This window comes from Elephas maximus, chromosome 9 (assembly GCF_024166365.1).
Source record: "Elephas maximus indicus isolate mEleMax1 chromosome 9, mEleMax1 primary haplotype, whole genome shotgun sequence".
In the NCBI taxonomy this organism is placed as follows: domain Eukaryota; kingdom Metazoa; phylum Chordata; class Mammalia; order Proboscidea; family Elephantidae; genus Elephas; species Elephas maximus.
Genome location: NC_064827.1, coordinates 58495837 through 58515129, shown reverse-complemented (window position 1 = coordinate 58515129; position 19293 = coordinate 58495837). Strand labels below are relative to the sequence as shown.

At 35.1% G+C, this 19293-nt stretch overlaps 1 protein-coding gene across 2 annotated transcripts in view; it reads left to right on the top strand.

The window, feature by feature from the left end:
• The window catches only part of TMEM245 (transmembrane protein 245), a 104311-nt gene that overhangs the window by 48080 nt on the left and 36938 nt on the right, over window positions 1–19293 (top strand). Inside the window, exons 7-12 of one of the 2 annotated variants that reach the window (XM_049896277.1) lie at window positions 1679–1702; window positions 6904–7008; window positions 10570–10652; window positions 13248–13338; window positions 16962–17060; window positions 18954–19085. In XM_049896277.1, the coding sequence (XP_049752234.1) occupies window positions 1679–1702; window positions 6904–7008; window positions 10570–10652; window positions 13248–13338; window positions 16962–17060; window positions 18954–19085 (534 nt within the window). The remainder of the gene's footprint in view (window positions 1–1678; window positions 1703–6903; window positions 7009–10569; window positions 10653–13247; window positions 13339–16961; window positions 17061–18953; window positions 19086–19293) is intronic. The other variant, XM_049896278.1, reaches the window with a different exon arrangement.

The following is a 19293-nucleotide window of genomic DNA, read 5'->3' as shown; positions in this document are numbered from 1 at the left end:
TTTTGTCAGTTGCATGTATGCTTGTTCATTTTTTCATCTTTTTAAATGAGAATCAATGGCTTTTCACAGATAAAAAAAAAAAAGTCATCTTATCCCTGGTGTTGGTGTGAAGGTTTATCTTACTAGAGCAGATATAGCATTTCAAACTGTTTGAGTCATAACTTTAGTCAGTTTCTTTCTCTTACCACTATCAAAAGGGACAGACACTAAAACCTCTTTTCAACATTCCCATGTCCTTGTACTTGGAATGCTTAATTTAGGAAAACTGAACAGTGTAATGTGTCAGTTGAAGTTCTGGGGGCATCAAAAAATATTGTTACGGAGGCCAAAACCAAAACCAGATCCACTGCCGTTGAGTTGATGCTGACTCATAGTGACTCCACAGAACAGAGTAGAACTGCCGCATAGGGTTTTCCAAGGCTGTAAATCTTTACGGAAGCAGGCTGCCATGTCTTTTTCCCTCAGAACGGCTAATGGGTTTGAACTGCCAACCTTTCAGTTAGCAGCTGAGTGCTTAACTGCTGAGGCACAAGGGCAACTTTTTATGGAGCAGCCTTGTAAAAATTTACCATTTTTATATTAATTTATAAGCCAGTCTGTCCTTCAGAAAGGAAGAAATTAAAATGAATGAGACTACCGTTTTCTGCTATATAGAGCAATACATATCAGGATAAATGGCAGTCCCAAACTAAATATTTGTTTAATTGATGCCAAAATTATGTTGTCTTTAGTATAACAATATATTTGAGGTGCGGCTTTGGGGGGAAAAATCTGTTCTTCGTTGTTCTATTAAATTTTAATTGATTAGACCAGTGTTTCTGAAATGACCCATGTACAAGAGATTATTTGAAGTGTGTGTCTAAGCATGCAAAGAATGTGCTTTAGGGGAAATTCTGAAAGAGCATTTATGATCATTCTGAAATTTTACTTTTTAAGACTTCTTTGTATCGCTAATAACTCCTTAAATCCTGTGTCTACTGGTTTTTAGATTATTAAGTATTCATCAGAAAGAGTTTTGTAGTATTAAATATTGTGAGGTTCAGATGAGATAATGTTTATGAGAAGAAAAGCTGGATATTATATACAGAATAAAAATATGTGCATAAAAATTGGAATGGAAGAAAATGCACCAAATACTAACAGAATGTTAGATATGTCTGCTTTTTGACCAAGTGTTCACTGTTCTGAATGAGCACAGGAATGTTTTTGTTTTCCGAAAAATGTGAAATAGCTGATACTACAAGCTACAACTACAAAGTTCAATGAAATTTGGTATATGAACGTGAGTTAGTTTATACAAGTACTAAAACAAAATCCTTTGGGTCCATGATATGTGAAAGAATCCTAATATTTATTACCCTGGTCTTCAGAATTTGGTGTGACTATTTAAATACATAAGTTTTGAGGTTATTTTATATATTTTTAATTGTTAACTTACCAACAGAGCTTGTGGTTACCATCATTTCAATCAGTATATATTTTAAAGAAATACTACATTCTCTTGATTTTAAAACTTTGTTAACGCATTACAGTTTTTTTTTTTTTCTTTTGTAGTTTCTCTTTGTCTGGAATAATTTCCTCTCATGCTCTCAGTGACTTTCTTTTCATATTATTGCATTCTCTAATGATATTCCACTGTTCTTATCTTCTCTTTCTCACCTTACCCCCCATCCTCAAGCTCTGGCACTGGCTAAATAAGAAGGTAAATGAACACATGGATGTTGGTGTTTACTATTGCATTCTGTAATTTTTCCCCTATATCTCCCTTCTCACACAATGTTTCTGTCCAAATGTCAAACTAAGTTTTGGTTTATTTGAGTTCTAATTATAAGCTATGGAAGGTCGTGAAGCCTGAATACTGTCACAATACTGTTTACAATTTGATAAAAACACAGCAAAGGCTACTTGGGAAAGGATGGTATCTCCTTGCCCAGGTGTTTGTAAGCAGGTTCTGTCTTTTAGTCCTTTTGTCCACTGTGAGTTATTTACGTTCCTCTTCAGCTCCCTATCGTGGCTCAGCCTGACACTCTAGGTTCTTTGTTTTGTGAGAGTACATCAGGCAATGGTTACTGAAAAGGAAAGAAAGCTCTTGTTACTTTTTCTATTTATGACATTCGCAGGGATTTTTTAAAAGGTAAATCTGTGAAGTATTTGTGTAAATTGCTTGGCTGCTAATTTTATATATTGTTTCTTTTTATAATTAGATCCCAACATTTTATTTTTAATTTATAAGAGATTGTAGTTATGGCCTATAACATCTAATTTAGTGTGTTTCTCAAGATATGAGATTGTAAATGTGTCACATGATTGGCATGGGATTGTAGCAAGTACCTTTCTAATAACTTCAATAAAGGCTAATCTAGATGTATCAGTAGTGTTGTACCTATGATGTAGATTCCATATATACAAGTTCTTGACTTAATTTTGTCTGATCCCTAGGACAGATAGAAAGAGATAACATCATTTATATAGTTTTTAAACACAATAAGACTCTAAAATTCTTCAATGGAAATACTATAGCAGTCTTTAAAAAAAGATGCAGTACATTTTGAAAATAGATCAGAACGAGACTTTAGAGCCTAAAGATTACAACTTTTTTTTTCTGTTGAAATTGAGGAACGGGAGAACTTTTGATGATACCTAAAGTTTTAAACTATATAATGAAAGTAATATGGAAAACACACACACTGAAGGTTGGTTGTATGTAACTCCATTCTCTACAAAACTAGTATTAGTAAATGAGGTCAGTCCTTGGCAAATGGTAGTGCTGCAAACATAAGTCACATTTTCTTACTTTGATCAAAGTAGGTGGTTTTGAGTATCTCCCCAATTTGGTTTTGAGTATCTCCCCAATATTGGAATGAGGTTGTACTTCAGAGATGAGAGAAAGGAGAGCTAAAATTCATTAGCTAAATTCAATTTGATTTAACCTTCAGTGAAGTAAATGAGTGAGATTTCCTATTTCATGAGCCTAATTCATAATTGAATAGTGTGAGTTAGTTTTAAAAGATTCCCAGGAGATCAAGTAACTTTATTCTTTGATGATTCCACGTAGCATAGATAAAGCATTGGTGTAGGGTCAGAGTAACTGCTTGAACTTCTGAGAGTTTGTGTTCCAGGAAAGTAGACAAATAGTTGAGGACTATTTTATTACATTATATTTAAGGTCAGAACATTGCAGCTTTGGTGAATATTTGGTATGTAAATATGAATTAGGTAACCACTTCAGTTAATTGAAATGTAACGTCCCTATTTCCCAGGGCCTAATAATTCCTTAGTGGAAACCCTGGTGGCGTAGTGGTTAAGTGCTACTGCTGCTAACCAAAAGGTCCGCAGTTCGAATCCGCCAGGCGCTCCTTGGAAACTCTGTGGGGGCAGTTCTACTCTGTCCTATAGGGTCGCTATGAGTCAGAATCGACTCGACGGCAGCAGGTTTGGTTTTTAATTCCTTAGTTTTTTTTTTTTTCTTTAGTATCTTATTGTTTGCACTAAGATTCAATTGCAACTAGAATTTGCTTAAAAAACAAAGAAAACCTACAGACCCAGAATATTGAAAAAGAAGAGAGGCTCAGTAGTGGAAAGACACTTTCTTAATAGATTGAAGAATAAAGCTAGTCAGTTTTTTTTTTTATTGTGACAAAAATATGTATCAAAACATTTTCTATTTCAGCCTTTTTTAGCTGTTCAATTCAGTGCCATGTTAGGCAGCCATCACCACTACTCGTTTCCAAAAGTTCTCATCAAGCTTCACAGAAACTTCAAAAAACCAAGCGCCATCGAGTCGTTAGTGCCCCTTAAACAATAGGCCACTCAGTTTTGAAGTTTTAGAGAATCTTTTGGTATAACTGTACGTTTACCTAGAAACCCTGATGTCGTAGTGGTTAAGAGCTATGGCTCCTAACCAAAAGGTCGTAAGTTGAAATCCACCAGGTGCTCCTCGGAAACTCTATGGAGCAGATCTAATCTACTGTGTCCTATAGGGTTGCTATGAGTCAGAATTGACTCAACGGCATTTACCAACATCTCTAAATTTAAAAAATGCATGTATTCATACTACATGACATTCAGAGTGTCATCTTAAAGTTACTTCCTTTCACCATTTAAAAAATGAAGTTTAAAAATTAAAGTAACTTCTCACAGCATGGAAAATTGGGGAGCTGATCAGAGACTGCGATTTCCACAGGCAGGGCAGTGATGACAGGTGCTGTGGTTTCCTTTGCCCAGACCAGAGCATGGGACAGGATGGGCCGCGTACAGCACCCCTGGCATTTCTTTAGGGATTGTCTCCATTCCCTTCTTCTCACCTGTTTCCTCTGTCCATCTTTTTCTTTCTATCTCTCTGTGTTTCTGTTGCCTTGTGAGTTTTATTCCATTGCCTTTTCCAGAGGGTTAGTTTTTTTTTTTTCCCCCCTGCATCTAAGTTTTCTATCCTCTTTGTTTTTTCCTCTTATTTGGTCATTTCTTCTGTGCACCAACTCCCCCTTTCTCCTGTTTTTCTTTTCTTCTCTTGACTTTCTCCATTTCCCTTTATTCTTTAATGTGTTGTTCTCTCTCTTTCCCATTCTTAGGTCTCTTATTACACTGTCTCCCTTCTCACCCTGTTCTTTCACCTTAGCTGGCTGTAATGTAAAAATAAAAAATTTTTAGCTTATGTATTGAGCATCTTAACTGCTTTTTATTTATTTGAAATTTTAAATGAAATTTTTAACTCTCACTGTATCCCTTGAATATAAATTTTCATTTCAGTGACTCTTAGCAGATTTTTTCCCACCCTTGGGTATATGGCTTGTGACAGGAAATAAAAGTGGCCCTACCCCTGGTTTAAAAAAAAATATAAAGTCTGGGTTTGTCATGTTGATGTACGTGATGTATTTGTGAATATTCCATGTTCTAGACAAATTAAGATATCTATGCTTTTTAAATGGAACATCATTTATTTTTAAAATCTGTGTTTCATGGTAATGACTTTTCTAAAAAACACAGGCTTCCTATTTTCAGAGATTGTTATTTGTGAATAGATATCTGGTTTTACTTCTGAAATTATTTATGCTTTGGATGCCTGCCATGTGCCATGCACTATGTTAGGTTTTAAAACTATAGTCATATACTAGCCCTTTCCTCGGGAAACTGTCTCAAAAACTAGGTGATTGTGAAACTTGAGTCAGTTTTATTGAGTTTAGAATTACCTTCAAAATATGATATCTGACCTTCCATATCTTAGAACCTGTTATTACTTTTTTTAATCCCTACCTTGCCTTGGATGCTTTGGTAGCATGCACTGAAAATTAGCTCTACTGTTTGAAGCTATAATTGTCAAGGTTCAAGATGAACTTTTTATCTTTGAGTTCACTGTAGCATTAACCTCGTAGTGGCTGTGTCCTTCCTAAAGGGTAGATAAGGGGGAGACAAGCTTACAGGCATTGAGTAGAAGATAAGAGCTCTAGAAGTCTATTGAAACCCAGTGCCATAGACAAGTCTATTAGGTTCATGAAAATACTTCCTTCCGTTTGGATAAAATAATTAGTAATCTATGTTCATTAGAAGTGGATAGAATCAGAACATTATGATGATGATGATGATTTTAAACTCACAAATTCCCTTTGGTTACTTGGCAGTAAATGGCCAAAATCCAAGCATTTTAAAATTATAAGAAGCTTAATATAGACTTTTAAAAGTACTGTTCCTAAAGAGAGGGAAAGGATGTAAAATAATTTCTTAACTGTGCTACTTGAGTATGCAGAAGTTAATTTTAGCAGAGCAGTTTAAAAATTTTCTTTGCTCTTCAATGTTTTATTCACTGTTTGAAGAGTATAATTTAGATTAAATAAAGAATAATTTGTTCAGCAGTGCTGCAGCTCATGTTGGGTTGGGGTGCAGTGTGATTCAGCTCTCGTTGATCTAATTAATTTTAGTTTTAAAACATTAAATGGTAGCCATGCATGGCAGGAATCTTAAGATTATTGTATATTCTTAAAACAAAAACTTTTTTAAGTGTAGGATTGTTTTTTATTTTGAAAGATGAGGGAAATTATAGTCAATATAGAATGTCAAATAACATTTAGAGAGATTTTAATTAGTGATTAAAGAATAACCATAAATGTGATGATTATTTTTCATTTAGTTACTTAACTATAGTTACTCATAAAGCTTATTTTTTAAAAAAAGATTTCAAGTGGAATATCAGATTTTTAAAGTATTTTATCATGAGATATTTCAAATATAAAAAGATGTAAGGAAGACCCATCTTGATAAAACATTGCCTGAATAATTGAAGCCTATTTTGAACCCCTCCCAACATCTGTCCTGTAACCTCTTGCCACCCAGGGTAACTATTATCCTGAATTTGATAGTTATCGCTCCCTTAACGTTAGATTTTAGTATTAACTGTTTTGTAAACGCTAATGAAATCAAAGGAAAAAAATACATGTTTTTTTAATGTAATTCCTATTTTAATTTGCTCCTTTTTTATCTGTATATATAATTTAGGATATACCTGTATTATAAGGGGCATTCTTATTCTAGAGTCATCTGTTTAAGTGTGATGCTTCTTTTGCTAATTAGCATTAAAATATCATGAGATATGAGGTCAGCTAATGGAGTGTCATTATTTTGTTTAGAGTAGTTACTGTGCTTTAGGTATAATCTGAGATGTGAGTTGCCACAATATGTGAATTCATACATAGATACAGGTTTATGTCCAAATTGACTGCATTTTCTTGGGTATGACAATAATGAACTTCAAATTACAATAGTTAATTTTCTAAAGTTGCTTACAGCTTTCACTGTTTTAATCATTATGCCGTAGTTTGCTTTGCAATGCACAATATCCCATTTTGTCTTCATGATACTTGAATACATTTTTTTTATTAAGCTGAAAGATAATTCTTTTTCATTTCTGTGCAGATGATCATCTGGTTGGAGAAGATGTTAGACAAAATAATTAGCATTTTCATCATATTTCTGTTAGTGATAGGAACCCTTCTTTTAGCTCTGCTCCTGACTGCAAAGGTAGAGTACAACAATTACTATTATCATTAACAATCTCTTAGTTGTTAAAATTGTAAAAAGCTAGCAGAAGCAGTATGGAAAATGTTATTTGGCTTATGTATAAACATATATAACAGCTTAAACTATTTGTAATTTATACTAACTCTGCCTTGAATTTACGTAGCATATTTTCTTTTCAAACTTTTTACATGAGTTTTTATTTTATCATTATCAAAATCCTCAGGAGGAAATGCAGATGAAGAACATGAGATACCAGAGAACTAGTGACTTCTCCTCTCAATAGGAGAACTGTGTCCTGGTCTCATGATTCCTAGTCCAGTTTACTAGATCAGCATTTCTTCATTTCTTTATTAGCTCCTTCTCATCTTGTCTCATTGGTCTTTCTGTTGATCTACCATAGGATCTTTTTATAATTATTATTGTGCTTTAGGTGGAAGTTTACAATGCAAATTAGTTTCCCATTCAAATATTTATATACAGATAGTTTTTGTGACATTGATTGCAATCCCCGCAATGTGTCAGCGCTCCTCCTTTTTCACCCTGGGCTTCTTGTGTCTGCTGGTCCAGTTTCCTGTCCTTCCTGCCTTCTCGTCTTTGCTTCTGGGCAAGTGTTGCGCATTTGGTCTCCTGTCATAGGATCTTTAGTTCTACCTTTCCAGATCCTTCCTGTTTACATTTTTTCTCCCTCTTTATCTCATCAAAGGAAATAACTCCTTTTTCAAAGCACAGCTAAAATTTTACCTGTACAGTGATACCTCTTATTGTCTCTTATAGGGCATCCTAATCTTTATTTTCTCTGAACCCCACTGAATTTGTAGAGTTTATCTCATGTTTTGGTATGTTTTTCAAGGAATTGTGAAGCTTACATGAAATCATGAATATGAAAATTATATAGTGCTATAGAGTTAGTAACTTATCAATAATCTAATATATAGTAGTTTGCTAAATAATTGCATTATTTCTTGCCATGTGACATCTCCACTTGGAAGTCCTATTCTCAGTCAATCTCAGTGTTAATATGTCCTCAAACCTGAAAGATTCTCTGTGTTTTTGTCATATTTTTACTAAACCACCCAATCTTATCTTCCATTTTAGCCCTTAGAGAAGCTTTTCACCAGTACAGTTTCCATCTACCTTTCTTCCTTTCTCTTGTCTCTCCTGCTCTTCTATTCCACTTTTCCTTCTTTGTCCTTTGCATAGGGTCTTCTTGTGTGTCTATTTTAATTATGTTCATCTTCAGGTCCTTTTTCTTAGTTCATCCCATGCCTCAGTGAGCTTTTGCTTCCCTGTACTTTGATAACATGTATTATTGAACCACTTCTTTATAGTCTAGGACTCATATAAACAGAGCTTTTGAAGGAACCTTATTAATCATCTAGTTCATTCTCCTAGCCAGTAAAGGAATCATTTTCTAAAACATTTGTAACAGTATCTACCTGGATCTGGATGTCTAATTAAAAAAAAAAGAAACTCATTACCTTCAAATCGATTCCAACTCATAGTAACCCTATAGGACAGAGTAGAACTGCCCCATAGGATTTCCAAGGAGTGGCTGGTGAATTCGAACTTTCAACCTTTTGGTTAGCAGCCCAGCTCTTAACCACCATGCCACTGGGGCTCCGGATACCTAATAGAGATCTCAAATGTAACATCAAAAACTAAACCCCAGACCTTTTTCCACTTATATGTTCTCATAGTCTTCCCTAAATAGGACTGACCCAAGAAGAAATAGAAAATTTGAATAGCTCTATATTAATAAATGAAACCAAATTAATATTTGAAAGTCTTTCCACAGAGACAAAGTCAGTTCCACATTGGCTTTACTGATCAATTTTATCAAACGTTTAATGAAGAAATAATGCCTATTCTACAAGACCTCTTTCAGAGAATAAAGGAAAAGTAACTCCTCTTAACTCATTTTCATGAAGCCAATATTGGCCAGATACCAAAATCATAGACTTGGAAGGAAAGGAAACTGCAGACCAATTTCCTTCAAGAACATAGACACAAAAATCCTTAACAAATCATTAATATTAAATCCAGCAGTATATTATAAAAAGGCTACATTATAACCCTGTGAGGTTTATTTCAGGAATGCAAGGTTGGTTTAATGCCCAGTTATCATTTAAAGTAAGATATATCGTGAATCCAATCATATCTCACCATCAGTAGCACTACAGCCTTGCTCAAGCTACCACAGTCTCTCACTTGAGTTATTGTATTGCCCTTCTAACTGATCTTCCTGCTTCATCCTTTGCTTCATATGGTCTGTTGTCAAGATAGCATCCAAAGTGATCCTTTAAAAATTTAAGTCAGATTATGTTACTTCTAAGCTCAAAGCCCTCAATGATTTCTTCCTCAAAATGAAAAGTCAAATTCCTTACAAGAACCGTGACAAGAAGATCCTATAAGACCTCATGTGAACTGGCTTTTTTCAGGCATTGTATTCAATTCTTCTTTCCCCACTGGGCCTGAAATCAGTTTGTTTTCCCTTTCAAGCTATAGTTTGTGTTGTGTTCTCTCTACTTTGCTGGGGCCAGATGGAATTTGAAGTGGGTGGGAGTGACACTCAGTAACAGTTATGTATGCCTTTGTTAGAATACCTAGACTCTGCTCTGGTCCGGGTTTTGTTATGTCACTTGTCCTGGCATTTATGCTATTTAGTTGAGGCCATACCCATTCTCATGAAAGAATACCCTCAATTTTTGTATTGTTTCCCCAATTCCTTTACTATGCAGCTTTCACATCCCTCAAAGACAGAGAGTTAACCTATTGTTTTCTTTCCTGTCTCAATCCATTTTCTTCCTTTCTTCCTCAGAAAAGGGAGAAGATATGGCTGGATATGGCTGTCTTCTTAGTTGTTTTTTTTTTTTTCTCTCCAGGTTTGCATGTTACATGTGAATACTCTTAATTTGTCAGCAACCCTGTATAGCTTCTGGGTGTGGGGGTCATTGTAGGAGTGAGCTGTGGTATGCCCCTTTGCTGTGTTATAAAGCATTTTGTTTCTTTATTTGATTATCATTTTCCAGAGTATTATCAAATTATGTTATGCCTTTTTCTTGTTTGGGTGTTGTGGCTAAATTTTCCCTCCTTGTTTTGTTGGTTATTGGGCAAGACAAATTCTGAGATGCAGTTTCACTTGCCTTTTTTAACTGAGAAACCACTCAGTTGTTTATTTGCATTATTATTTATAAGCTCATGTAGTGTTGGCTTTGCTTTACATGCACAGACATAGGTAAACTAAATCTATTTATACATTTATGTTTATTATAATGTATGTGTGTACATACTTTTGCATTTCTATGTCTTTTTCTTCTAAGTATATTGTTAAGTGTGTCTTGAAGGCAGGGAGCCATTATATACTTTTTATTTCCTGTAATGTTTATCATAGGACATTATATATAGCAGCTGTTCAGTGTATGTTTCTAAATTAATTGAAATTAAGGTATGTAATTATTTGAGACTAAACACATTGTTCTGATAATAGACTAGAAAAATAGATGTTAAACTGAGTTTATTCATTATCAAGATTCCTTTTTTTTTTCCTTATTCCTAATATAGGTACATCAAGAGAGTGTACACATGATTGAAGTCACAAGTAATTTGATTAATGAAACACTAGCAAATCACCCGGAATGGGCAAAGTAAGAATATTGTTTTTGAACAAAAATAATGATAGATGACATAGTTCAGAAGCTTATTTGCAGGAAATGATCTTCACTGACACAGCTACATTGGAAGATAAAAGTGTTTGATGAACATTGTCATTTCACAGAGGGGTAGCATGTAATATGGAGGGGAGGGGAGTATGTAAGATTTCGGGAGCAATTTATGGTAAATGGCACCTTTGATTTACAGTTACAATGTGATTATAATTTACAGAGTACTTTCACTTATGTTGTTTGTTTCTCACAGTGACTGAGGTAGATTGAATAAGATTATTCCCATTTCACAGATGAGGAAATAGGACCAAAGGTTAAGGAAGTCGAAATAATAATCTGTGAATAGAAGAGACAGCACTCACACCCAGTGCTTCCGACCAAGTGAGGGGGACTTTACACTTTAACTTGTAGCCGCACAACTTTCTGCATAAATGTTGACATATTCCCAAATTGTATTATCTTAGGGGATATGTCAGCAAGCTATGGCCCAGGGGCAAATCTAGCCACTTGATTTTGTAGATAAAGTTTTATTATAACACAGCCATGCCCATTTATTTACATATTGACTATGGCTGCTTTGGTGTTACAACAGCAGAGTTGAATAGTTGTGAAAGAAATTAAATGTCTCACAAAGTCTACAGTATTTACTGTCTGACCCTTTACAGAAAAAAAAAGTTTGCAAATTCCAGTCTTATAGGATTTCTTTGAGTACTTGTTTAATTTGGCTTCTGTGAGAATTTTATGTCTTTGTGAGAAATGTTTAAAAGAGCTATATGCTTTTCACTTAATTGAACTTGTGGACAAATTGCACGGCCTGCTTTTTTTATTAATTCTAAGGTAATCACTAATTTATAAGTTGAAATTTAACTTGTTTTTCTTTTTGACTCTATTCTTTTATGTAAAACTTGGTTAGGATGTTTCTTTTCTTGAACTTGGTTTAAAACCTATTTGAATATTCTTTAAAGGAGAAAAGATTGAACGGGTACAAGGTAGGAGCTTTTGAGACAGGTTTAAAGCTCTGAGAATAAACCAGGTGAGAGGTGATAAAGACCTGAACTAGGGACATTGGCAGTGAGGATGAAGAGGGACAGGTTTATAAGATCTTAAGGAGATTAGTCGGCGATTAACTGGTTATAAGAGGAAGAATCAAGTATGACTAATCAGAGTTTCTAGCATTGGCAATTAGTGATAGGGAGATAGGAAATAGAAGAGCAAATTTGGTGGGAAAAAGAATTCACTTATTTTTTTACCTGTTGAGTTTAAAGTATAGGATGAGTTGGTGGTTAATGTTAAAAATTCAAACCACTACTGATTTCACATTCCACTTTTTAATTTATACAAAGTCTTTTTTTTTTTTCTGTTTTAAGACCATGATTTTCAGAGGTATTACTTTCGTGACTGCCAGTGCCAGTTGGCTTTCTTTTTATGACCATCTTTCATATATACACACACGCACACACACATGCACGCGCAAGCGATCCACTCTGATTTACTGTAAAGATGACTACAGGTACATAAAGCTGCTGTGATGTGATACTGCACATTGGACTTGATTCTCTAGCTTACATGTTTGACTTGACTTACTGGTCGTTTGGCTGTTTTCCATATACCAGCACTGTAGCATGTTTCATATTTGGGCCTCCGGAAAATGACTAATGACCGCTTGCCACAGCCTTTTGGCATCACTGTTAAATAGTTGAAATGAAAACTGTTGCATTTGTGAATGTCACGACATCTCTAGTATACAACGTTGTGAGGAACAGTTTAGAGATACATGAAAATATTTTCTCTTTTGAGAGCACTAGGCATATGTAAGGGATTATGTATGTAAATGTACATATGTAAAGGATTAAGGCATATTATGTAGCCTGCTTAGTTAACAGGAAAATAGGGAGGCTCATTCTCTCTGCACAAGGAATAAGGCTTATAGACTGCATTCCATGTATAGTTGGAACTCTGCTCAGGAGCTCCTCACATCTAAAAGAAAAGATCTTCAATGGATAAAGAAGTGAAAATAATTATTCACCCTCTTAATTTTTTGTTTTCTTCCTCAGTTCTTCACTTCCTTAGATTAGTGATTCTCAAACTGTAGCATTCATCAGAATCACTTGCAGGACTTGTTGAGGTTCAGATTGCTGGGCCCCAGCTCCTGAGTTTCTCATTCAGTAGGTCGAATTTAGGCCCAAGACTTTGTATTTCTAACAGATTTCCAAGTAATTCTAATGGAGCTGGTCCATGGATCTCACTTTGAGAACCACTGTCCCAGGTGTTTACACCTGAATAAAAGAGGATAAGGCAGATGACCCAGGACATGTATGGGTAGAGAAACCAGGCAGAGCAGATGAAAGGGTGGTTGAAAGGAAAGTGGGTATAGAAGCTGAGGAAAGCTTGAAGGGAAACTGCCAGTGTTAGGATTAGGTCAGTTGACCTATGTGCCTGGGCATGATTCATTTGTATCTGTGTATTGATGTCTGATTGATAATTTGTCTGTTATCGATTGCTTAAGTACATCAGGTTCAAAGAGCTACTATTGGTACAGTGTGTTAAAAGTGTACCTTTTTTCTTTTTTTAAATCAGTTGGCTTCCCGAGGCGCAGGTAGTCCAAAGAGCCCTCAATTCTGCAGCTAACAATGTATATCAGTATGGACGAGAATGGATAACCCACAAGGTAAGGGAAGAGCCTGTCTATGGATATCTCATGGAGGGCCTTCATTGGTAGTGACTTCTTGCTTTGTTAAAGCATAAATGGACATTTTTTATAGAACAGTTTTCACATTTATAATAGGCTTAAGTCTACAGGTCAAAACATACTACAGTGAAATTACACCTTCTGGATAAACACATTGAATTGTGCTAGGAGCCTGATCAATCTGAGAGGTTGGTCATTTACCTCTTTTTCTACATAAAAATCTGATTCATTACTTGTACTTTAACGAGTCTTGTAATAGTAGTGATTAAGTTCATTAGACTCTGTGCTTTCTGGCCCAGGCTTTCTTGTGACTGCGTTAGGAATTTGTTGAGTAAATAAAAGATAAACAAATTGATATAGACCTCAGAACTGTCATGGAAGGAAGTTCCAGCCATTGTAGAAGGTTTTCAGCCTTTTAGGAATATGTTGACTAATTTATTCTGCTGAAAGCGTGGCGTTAAATTCTTGATTATCTATCTGGAGGAAATTTTTATTTTGTAATTTTTTTTACCTTTTTGGGAAAAGGACTAAGAAAGGGAATTCTGGGCAGCTGGAGAAATGTGCCTTAGATTTCAAGGAAGTAGGTTTTAAATTTCTGAGTAAAGATAAGTAAGGAACCTTTTGCCTGAGATTCTTAAAGGAAAGATAGCTGAAGAGGAATGGGCATTGCTAACAGTAAAAATCGTAAAATGTATGTGATCCTGATTTAGAAGCACAAAAAGATAATATCTAAAAAGAATCATTGAATATGTCCATCAACTGATAATTGATATATCTGTATAGTGAAATATTTAACCACGAAAAGGAATGAGGTACTGATAAATGCTACAAAACGGATATATCTTGAAAACATTATGCTCAGTGAAAGGAGCAGTCATGAAGACTACACATTATATGATTCCTTACATAAAGTGTTCAGAGTAGGCAAATCTATAGAGATAGAAAGTGGATTAATGATTGCCAGGGCTTGGGAGGATTGGGGGTAAATGGGGAGTGACTGCTAATAGGTATGGGGTTTCTTTTTGGAGTGATGAAAATGTTCTAAAATTGTGGTGATGGTTGCAAAATTCTGAGAATATGCTAAAAATCATTTAATTGTGTGCTCAAATGAGTAAATTATATGGTGTGTTCTGGGACTGTAATATTCTGCCATGGGTGTTAGCACCACAGTTTTGGGAAGAGAATTTTATAACATGCTGTAAAATTATGCCAGGCCCTCCTTTACTTTACTAATGGTGGCATTTTAGAGTTATTCACTGTTGAGCTGGGTGGGAGTGAGACTGCTGAAGGAGATACCTGTTTGAAATAATGCATTATTGCAATAAAAGCCACTGTGTGGACAGCCTAGACTGGATGCTGACTGTAACAATAGCAGGGCTCTTCTGGTTAAAGGGGAATCTCAGAATGACAGGAAGAGCTGGTAATAGGAAGTTAGTAGTTGACAAATTTAAAGTAACTAAAGGAAATTAGACTAAGGTTAATTGTGGTTTTTAAATAATTTGGGGTCATTTGCTATTAGATGTTCTTTGTACATAAGTTACACATGTTATAGTTGAAAGAACATTAGAATAGGGAGTTTTTAATCCTGGCTCTGCCCCTTAGCTGCATGACTTTGGGCCTGTTGTACCTCCTGTCTAAGTCTGTTTTCTTATCATAAGATCAAAGGTGATGACAGAACCCTTTTCTATCTCACTCTTGGTGGTGGTGTAAAGATTGCATGATATAGGTGAAAACCATTTGTAAATTGTAAAATGCTGTGCAAAGATAAGTGGCTTTTTATTATATCCACTAATTGGTGTTTGGTTTATGAATAAGTTAATTACATATAAAGGAAAACATCAGACAGATATATTGGCAGCAAACATGTCAAAGAACTGGCTCAAATATACATAAGGCCAACATCAAGTAGGCAAAAGGTATGGATAGGCCACACACAAGGAAATACACATTGTAAACTAACATGGAAAAATGTTCACACTTGTCACTAAAGAAGAAAAGAATAAACAGTTGGTTACCACTTAACGTCTACTTAAAGAAAATTGGTTCATTTGTACCTTGTTGGGAAGTATTAATTGTTAAAATTTTTACAGGAGGTTATTTATCAATGCATAGCATTTTGTTTGATTCCTGTACATGTATCTTAATAATAATAAAAAGCTGGGTATATCACTCCCAAACTCCAGTTTTCAGCCAAAGATTAGATAGGCCTATAAAACAAACAATAACATATGTGAGGAATGCGCTTCGTAATTCAGTCAAGTCTGTGAGACCAAATGGGCAACACCTGCCAAAAAGCAAAGACGAGAAGGCAGGAAGGGACAAGAAAACTAGATGAATGGACGTGGAGAACCCAAGATGGGAAGGAATAGGAGGAGACTGCTGAAACATTGTGGGGATTGCAACCAGTGTCACAAAACAATTTGTGTATAAATTTTTTGAATAAACTAATTTACACTGTAAACTTTTACCTGAAACAAACAAAAAAGTTGGTGTGAGAATGGTCATTGCAGTGTTACTTATAACATTAAAAATTGAGAACAATCTCTATGTTCAGTGACTGGGTAATGATTAAATACTAGTATCAAAACTTAATGATCTATTTGCTTATGGTACAAAAGGAAGCATAGAATTCTGAATTGATGTAGGCAGAAAGTTACAGAAGAAATGGAAAATGGAGATAATTGTATTAAGAGAGTGGGACTACAAATCATTGTCTTTTCAAAATTGTCTTTAATATTATAGTTTTTCTCATACATAAGGGAGATAAGATATAACGAATAGCCTTCTTCTAATTTTTGGTGTCAGTGTACTTGATTCCCACCACCCAGAAGTCATTTTGATCAGTCATAACTACCTGAGACCTCACAGCTGTCAGCAGTCACATTAAGGGAAATATTTGTGTTTATAACACAAATACAATTTGTGTTAAAAATTTTATTTAAAGTTCTGTGGTAATTCTTTTTTAAAAATAGTTTTTATTGTGCTTTAAGTGAAAGTTTACAAATCAAGTCAGCCTGTCACACAAAAACTTACATACACCTTGCTACATACTCCCAATTATTCTCCCCCTAATGAGACAGCCCGCTCCCTCCCTCCACTCTCTCTTCTAGTGTCCATTTTGCCAGCTTCTTTGGTTAACCCCCTCTACCCTCTCATCTCCCTTCCAGGCAGGAGATTCCAGCATAGTCTCAAGTGTACTCTGTGGTAATTCTTAAAAGAGTACTGATAAATGTAACTTGAGACCATCTATATATGGATGAGTGCTGTGATCATGTGAAAAGATTTCCCTGGGCAGATGAATCAGATAAGTCAATGATGATGGCTTCATTTGTGACATTAGCCAATAAACCTGAAATAGTTCTCACAGAGCCCGGAAAATAGAGGAAAGAAAAAAGTAGCAACTTGAGGACTAAGGAGAGGAAATTTACTGGAAATGCTGAGGAGTAGAGATTAAGAAAAAAAAAATAACGTGGCTAGGAGCAATTAAATAGTCTGGAACATTTTAGTTTGATTTGGGACAAATGTGAAGATCCCAGCATGTATTCATTTTACTGGATTGCTGCCTAAAATATTGAACCAGATTATATCTGTTTTTCTTCTAGCTTCATAAAATTTTAGGAGATAAGGTGAACAATACGGCAGTAATTGAAAAGCAAGTTCTAGAACTTTGGGACAGACTGTATCACTCTTGGTTTGTAAAGGTAAGTTATTTTAGCTAAGGGTTTCCGTTTTAAACTAATAGAATCCTTTTATAGACTCATGGACTATATAGGATTGTATTAATATTGGAATTTCACTTATTGAAATTTTTTAAACAATAAGATCTTAAACATCAGGTCACTGAAAGTCAGCTTAAGTTGGTGGTAGTCTCCATGGCAGAACCCGTCAGTCCCTCTGGTGTGTGGGTATTCCATTCTGTACATTGTCTCTAACTTCTCCTCTAAACTAGCACTGTGCAGGAGAGATGAATGCAAGCCATGTATGTAATTTTAATTTTTCTAGTATTTGCATTAAAAAAGTAAACAAGAATGGGTAAAATTAATTTTAATAGTATATTTTACTTGGCCCTGTGTGTCCAAAATATTATCATTTCATTATGTAATCAGTAGAAAAAAAATTAATGAGTTAATGTGGTTATATGTATTTTTTTCCATACAGATTCAAAATTTGTTATCTATTTTATACTAACAGAATATCTCAATTTTTGGACTGTCCACGTTTCAAGTGTTCAATAGCCACATGTGGCTAGTGGCTACTGCTTTGGACAACACAGCGCGAGACATTAAGAGCTTTTCTTTTTGAGGAGATGAAAAAAGCTCTAATAGTTTACACATCTTTATTTTAAATCATACTTGTATGCTGCTTGTGCTTTTGAACTCTTACTTCATAATTTATGATGGAAAATAATACCATTTTTCACCAAGTATAAAAATGATGGTTTTGAAAGGTTCTGTCCAGCCATGCTATACCCTGGGTTTGGAAAGGCCTCTGTGATGAGGAAGCAGGTAGAGAGTGGGACAGAGTTGCTGGTGATTTTTCCCAGGGTTGATACAAGGAAAGGGGGACCATATATAAATAAATCCCTTAACTTGGGAAGAGGGGAAGGAGAACTGGATTTTGAATTTGAATTTGTTGCTTAGTGACCTGTGCGGGCCTGTGCGCTCTTGCCCTGGTATTGGTTGAGGAACAGTGTTGGTTTTTGTGGGTTTCAAAGACTGAGAGGTAAAACTAATTGGGCCTCTAAGTAGACTACATTTGTTCCCATTTGCTGAAGAATCAGAAAATCAGAGAGGTTATTATCTACTTCCTCTGTTAATTCTGGGCTTCTACTAATAGCTTTTACTGTCCTCACCCCATTTTAGCTTCATTTTATGGTATAGGAAACCCAGTGCCTTGAAAGCATAGGCTTGTAAGTGGTTAAGTATATTGCCTTCTTTACCTCTTTTTCTAGAATCTGATGTCTTTCTGCATTGCGTAACGGAGATTAATATCACTATTCCATTAGCAAAATGGAAAGACATGCAAAGATGTTCAGAATTTACCTCTATTTCTACACTTTAACTCCACCAGTCACTTCATTTAGTCACATCTCGGTTAAATTTAGCTGTGCCTGCATTCTGCCAATATAATTCTCTTCAGACAAAAGAGATTTTTCTCCTTATTCTTGATTCTTTTTTTATACTTTTCTCTAACTGTGCTGTATTTATCTTGTGTGGAGGATGATTAAAGGAGTTAAGGAAAGGAGGAAAAAGAAAAAAATGAGAGACCAATAAAAAGGTGGAGAGGCAAACAATGAAAGTAAATGCTGTGTTAGTGTACTGTACTGTTGTATATATTGAGAAATAAAGTATGTTCACAGATGTATTTAGGACAGAAGCATTTGAGCTAGGGCTAGACATAGTACCTAGAATGTAATCAGAAAAATATATTTCAGGTATTTAGCTAGAGTTCTTGATTTCTTCAAATAATGCCAAAGTTCTCACCTTCGAGTACTTAATGAAGTACTTAATGGACCTAAAATGAAATAGGACATGTATACTCTTTACTCTTTAGGTTAAGATTGAAATTTTATGTTTGAACTGTTTATTCCATAGAATGTAACACATTCCGGAAGGCACAAAGGACAGAAGATGCATGTAAGTCGTCAGAATAGCTGGCTGGGAGATATTCTGGACTGGCAGGATATCGCTTCCTTTGTTCATGAGAATATTGAGACATTTCTTTCGGTAAGTAATAGTATTTATGGTTAAATTGGACTTAGAAATAAAAACAGGGCACTAAATCTCAGTTTTATTTATACATTTAGAGCCCTTTAACCCAAAAGCTGTTGCCATCAAGTCCCTGTTTTTAATGCCATGACATTTAAAGTTCTGAGAACTCTAAATGCACTGGAAAGGTGTCCAAAAGCCGTAGGCATCAAGTGTATCTCCCCTA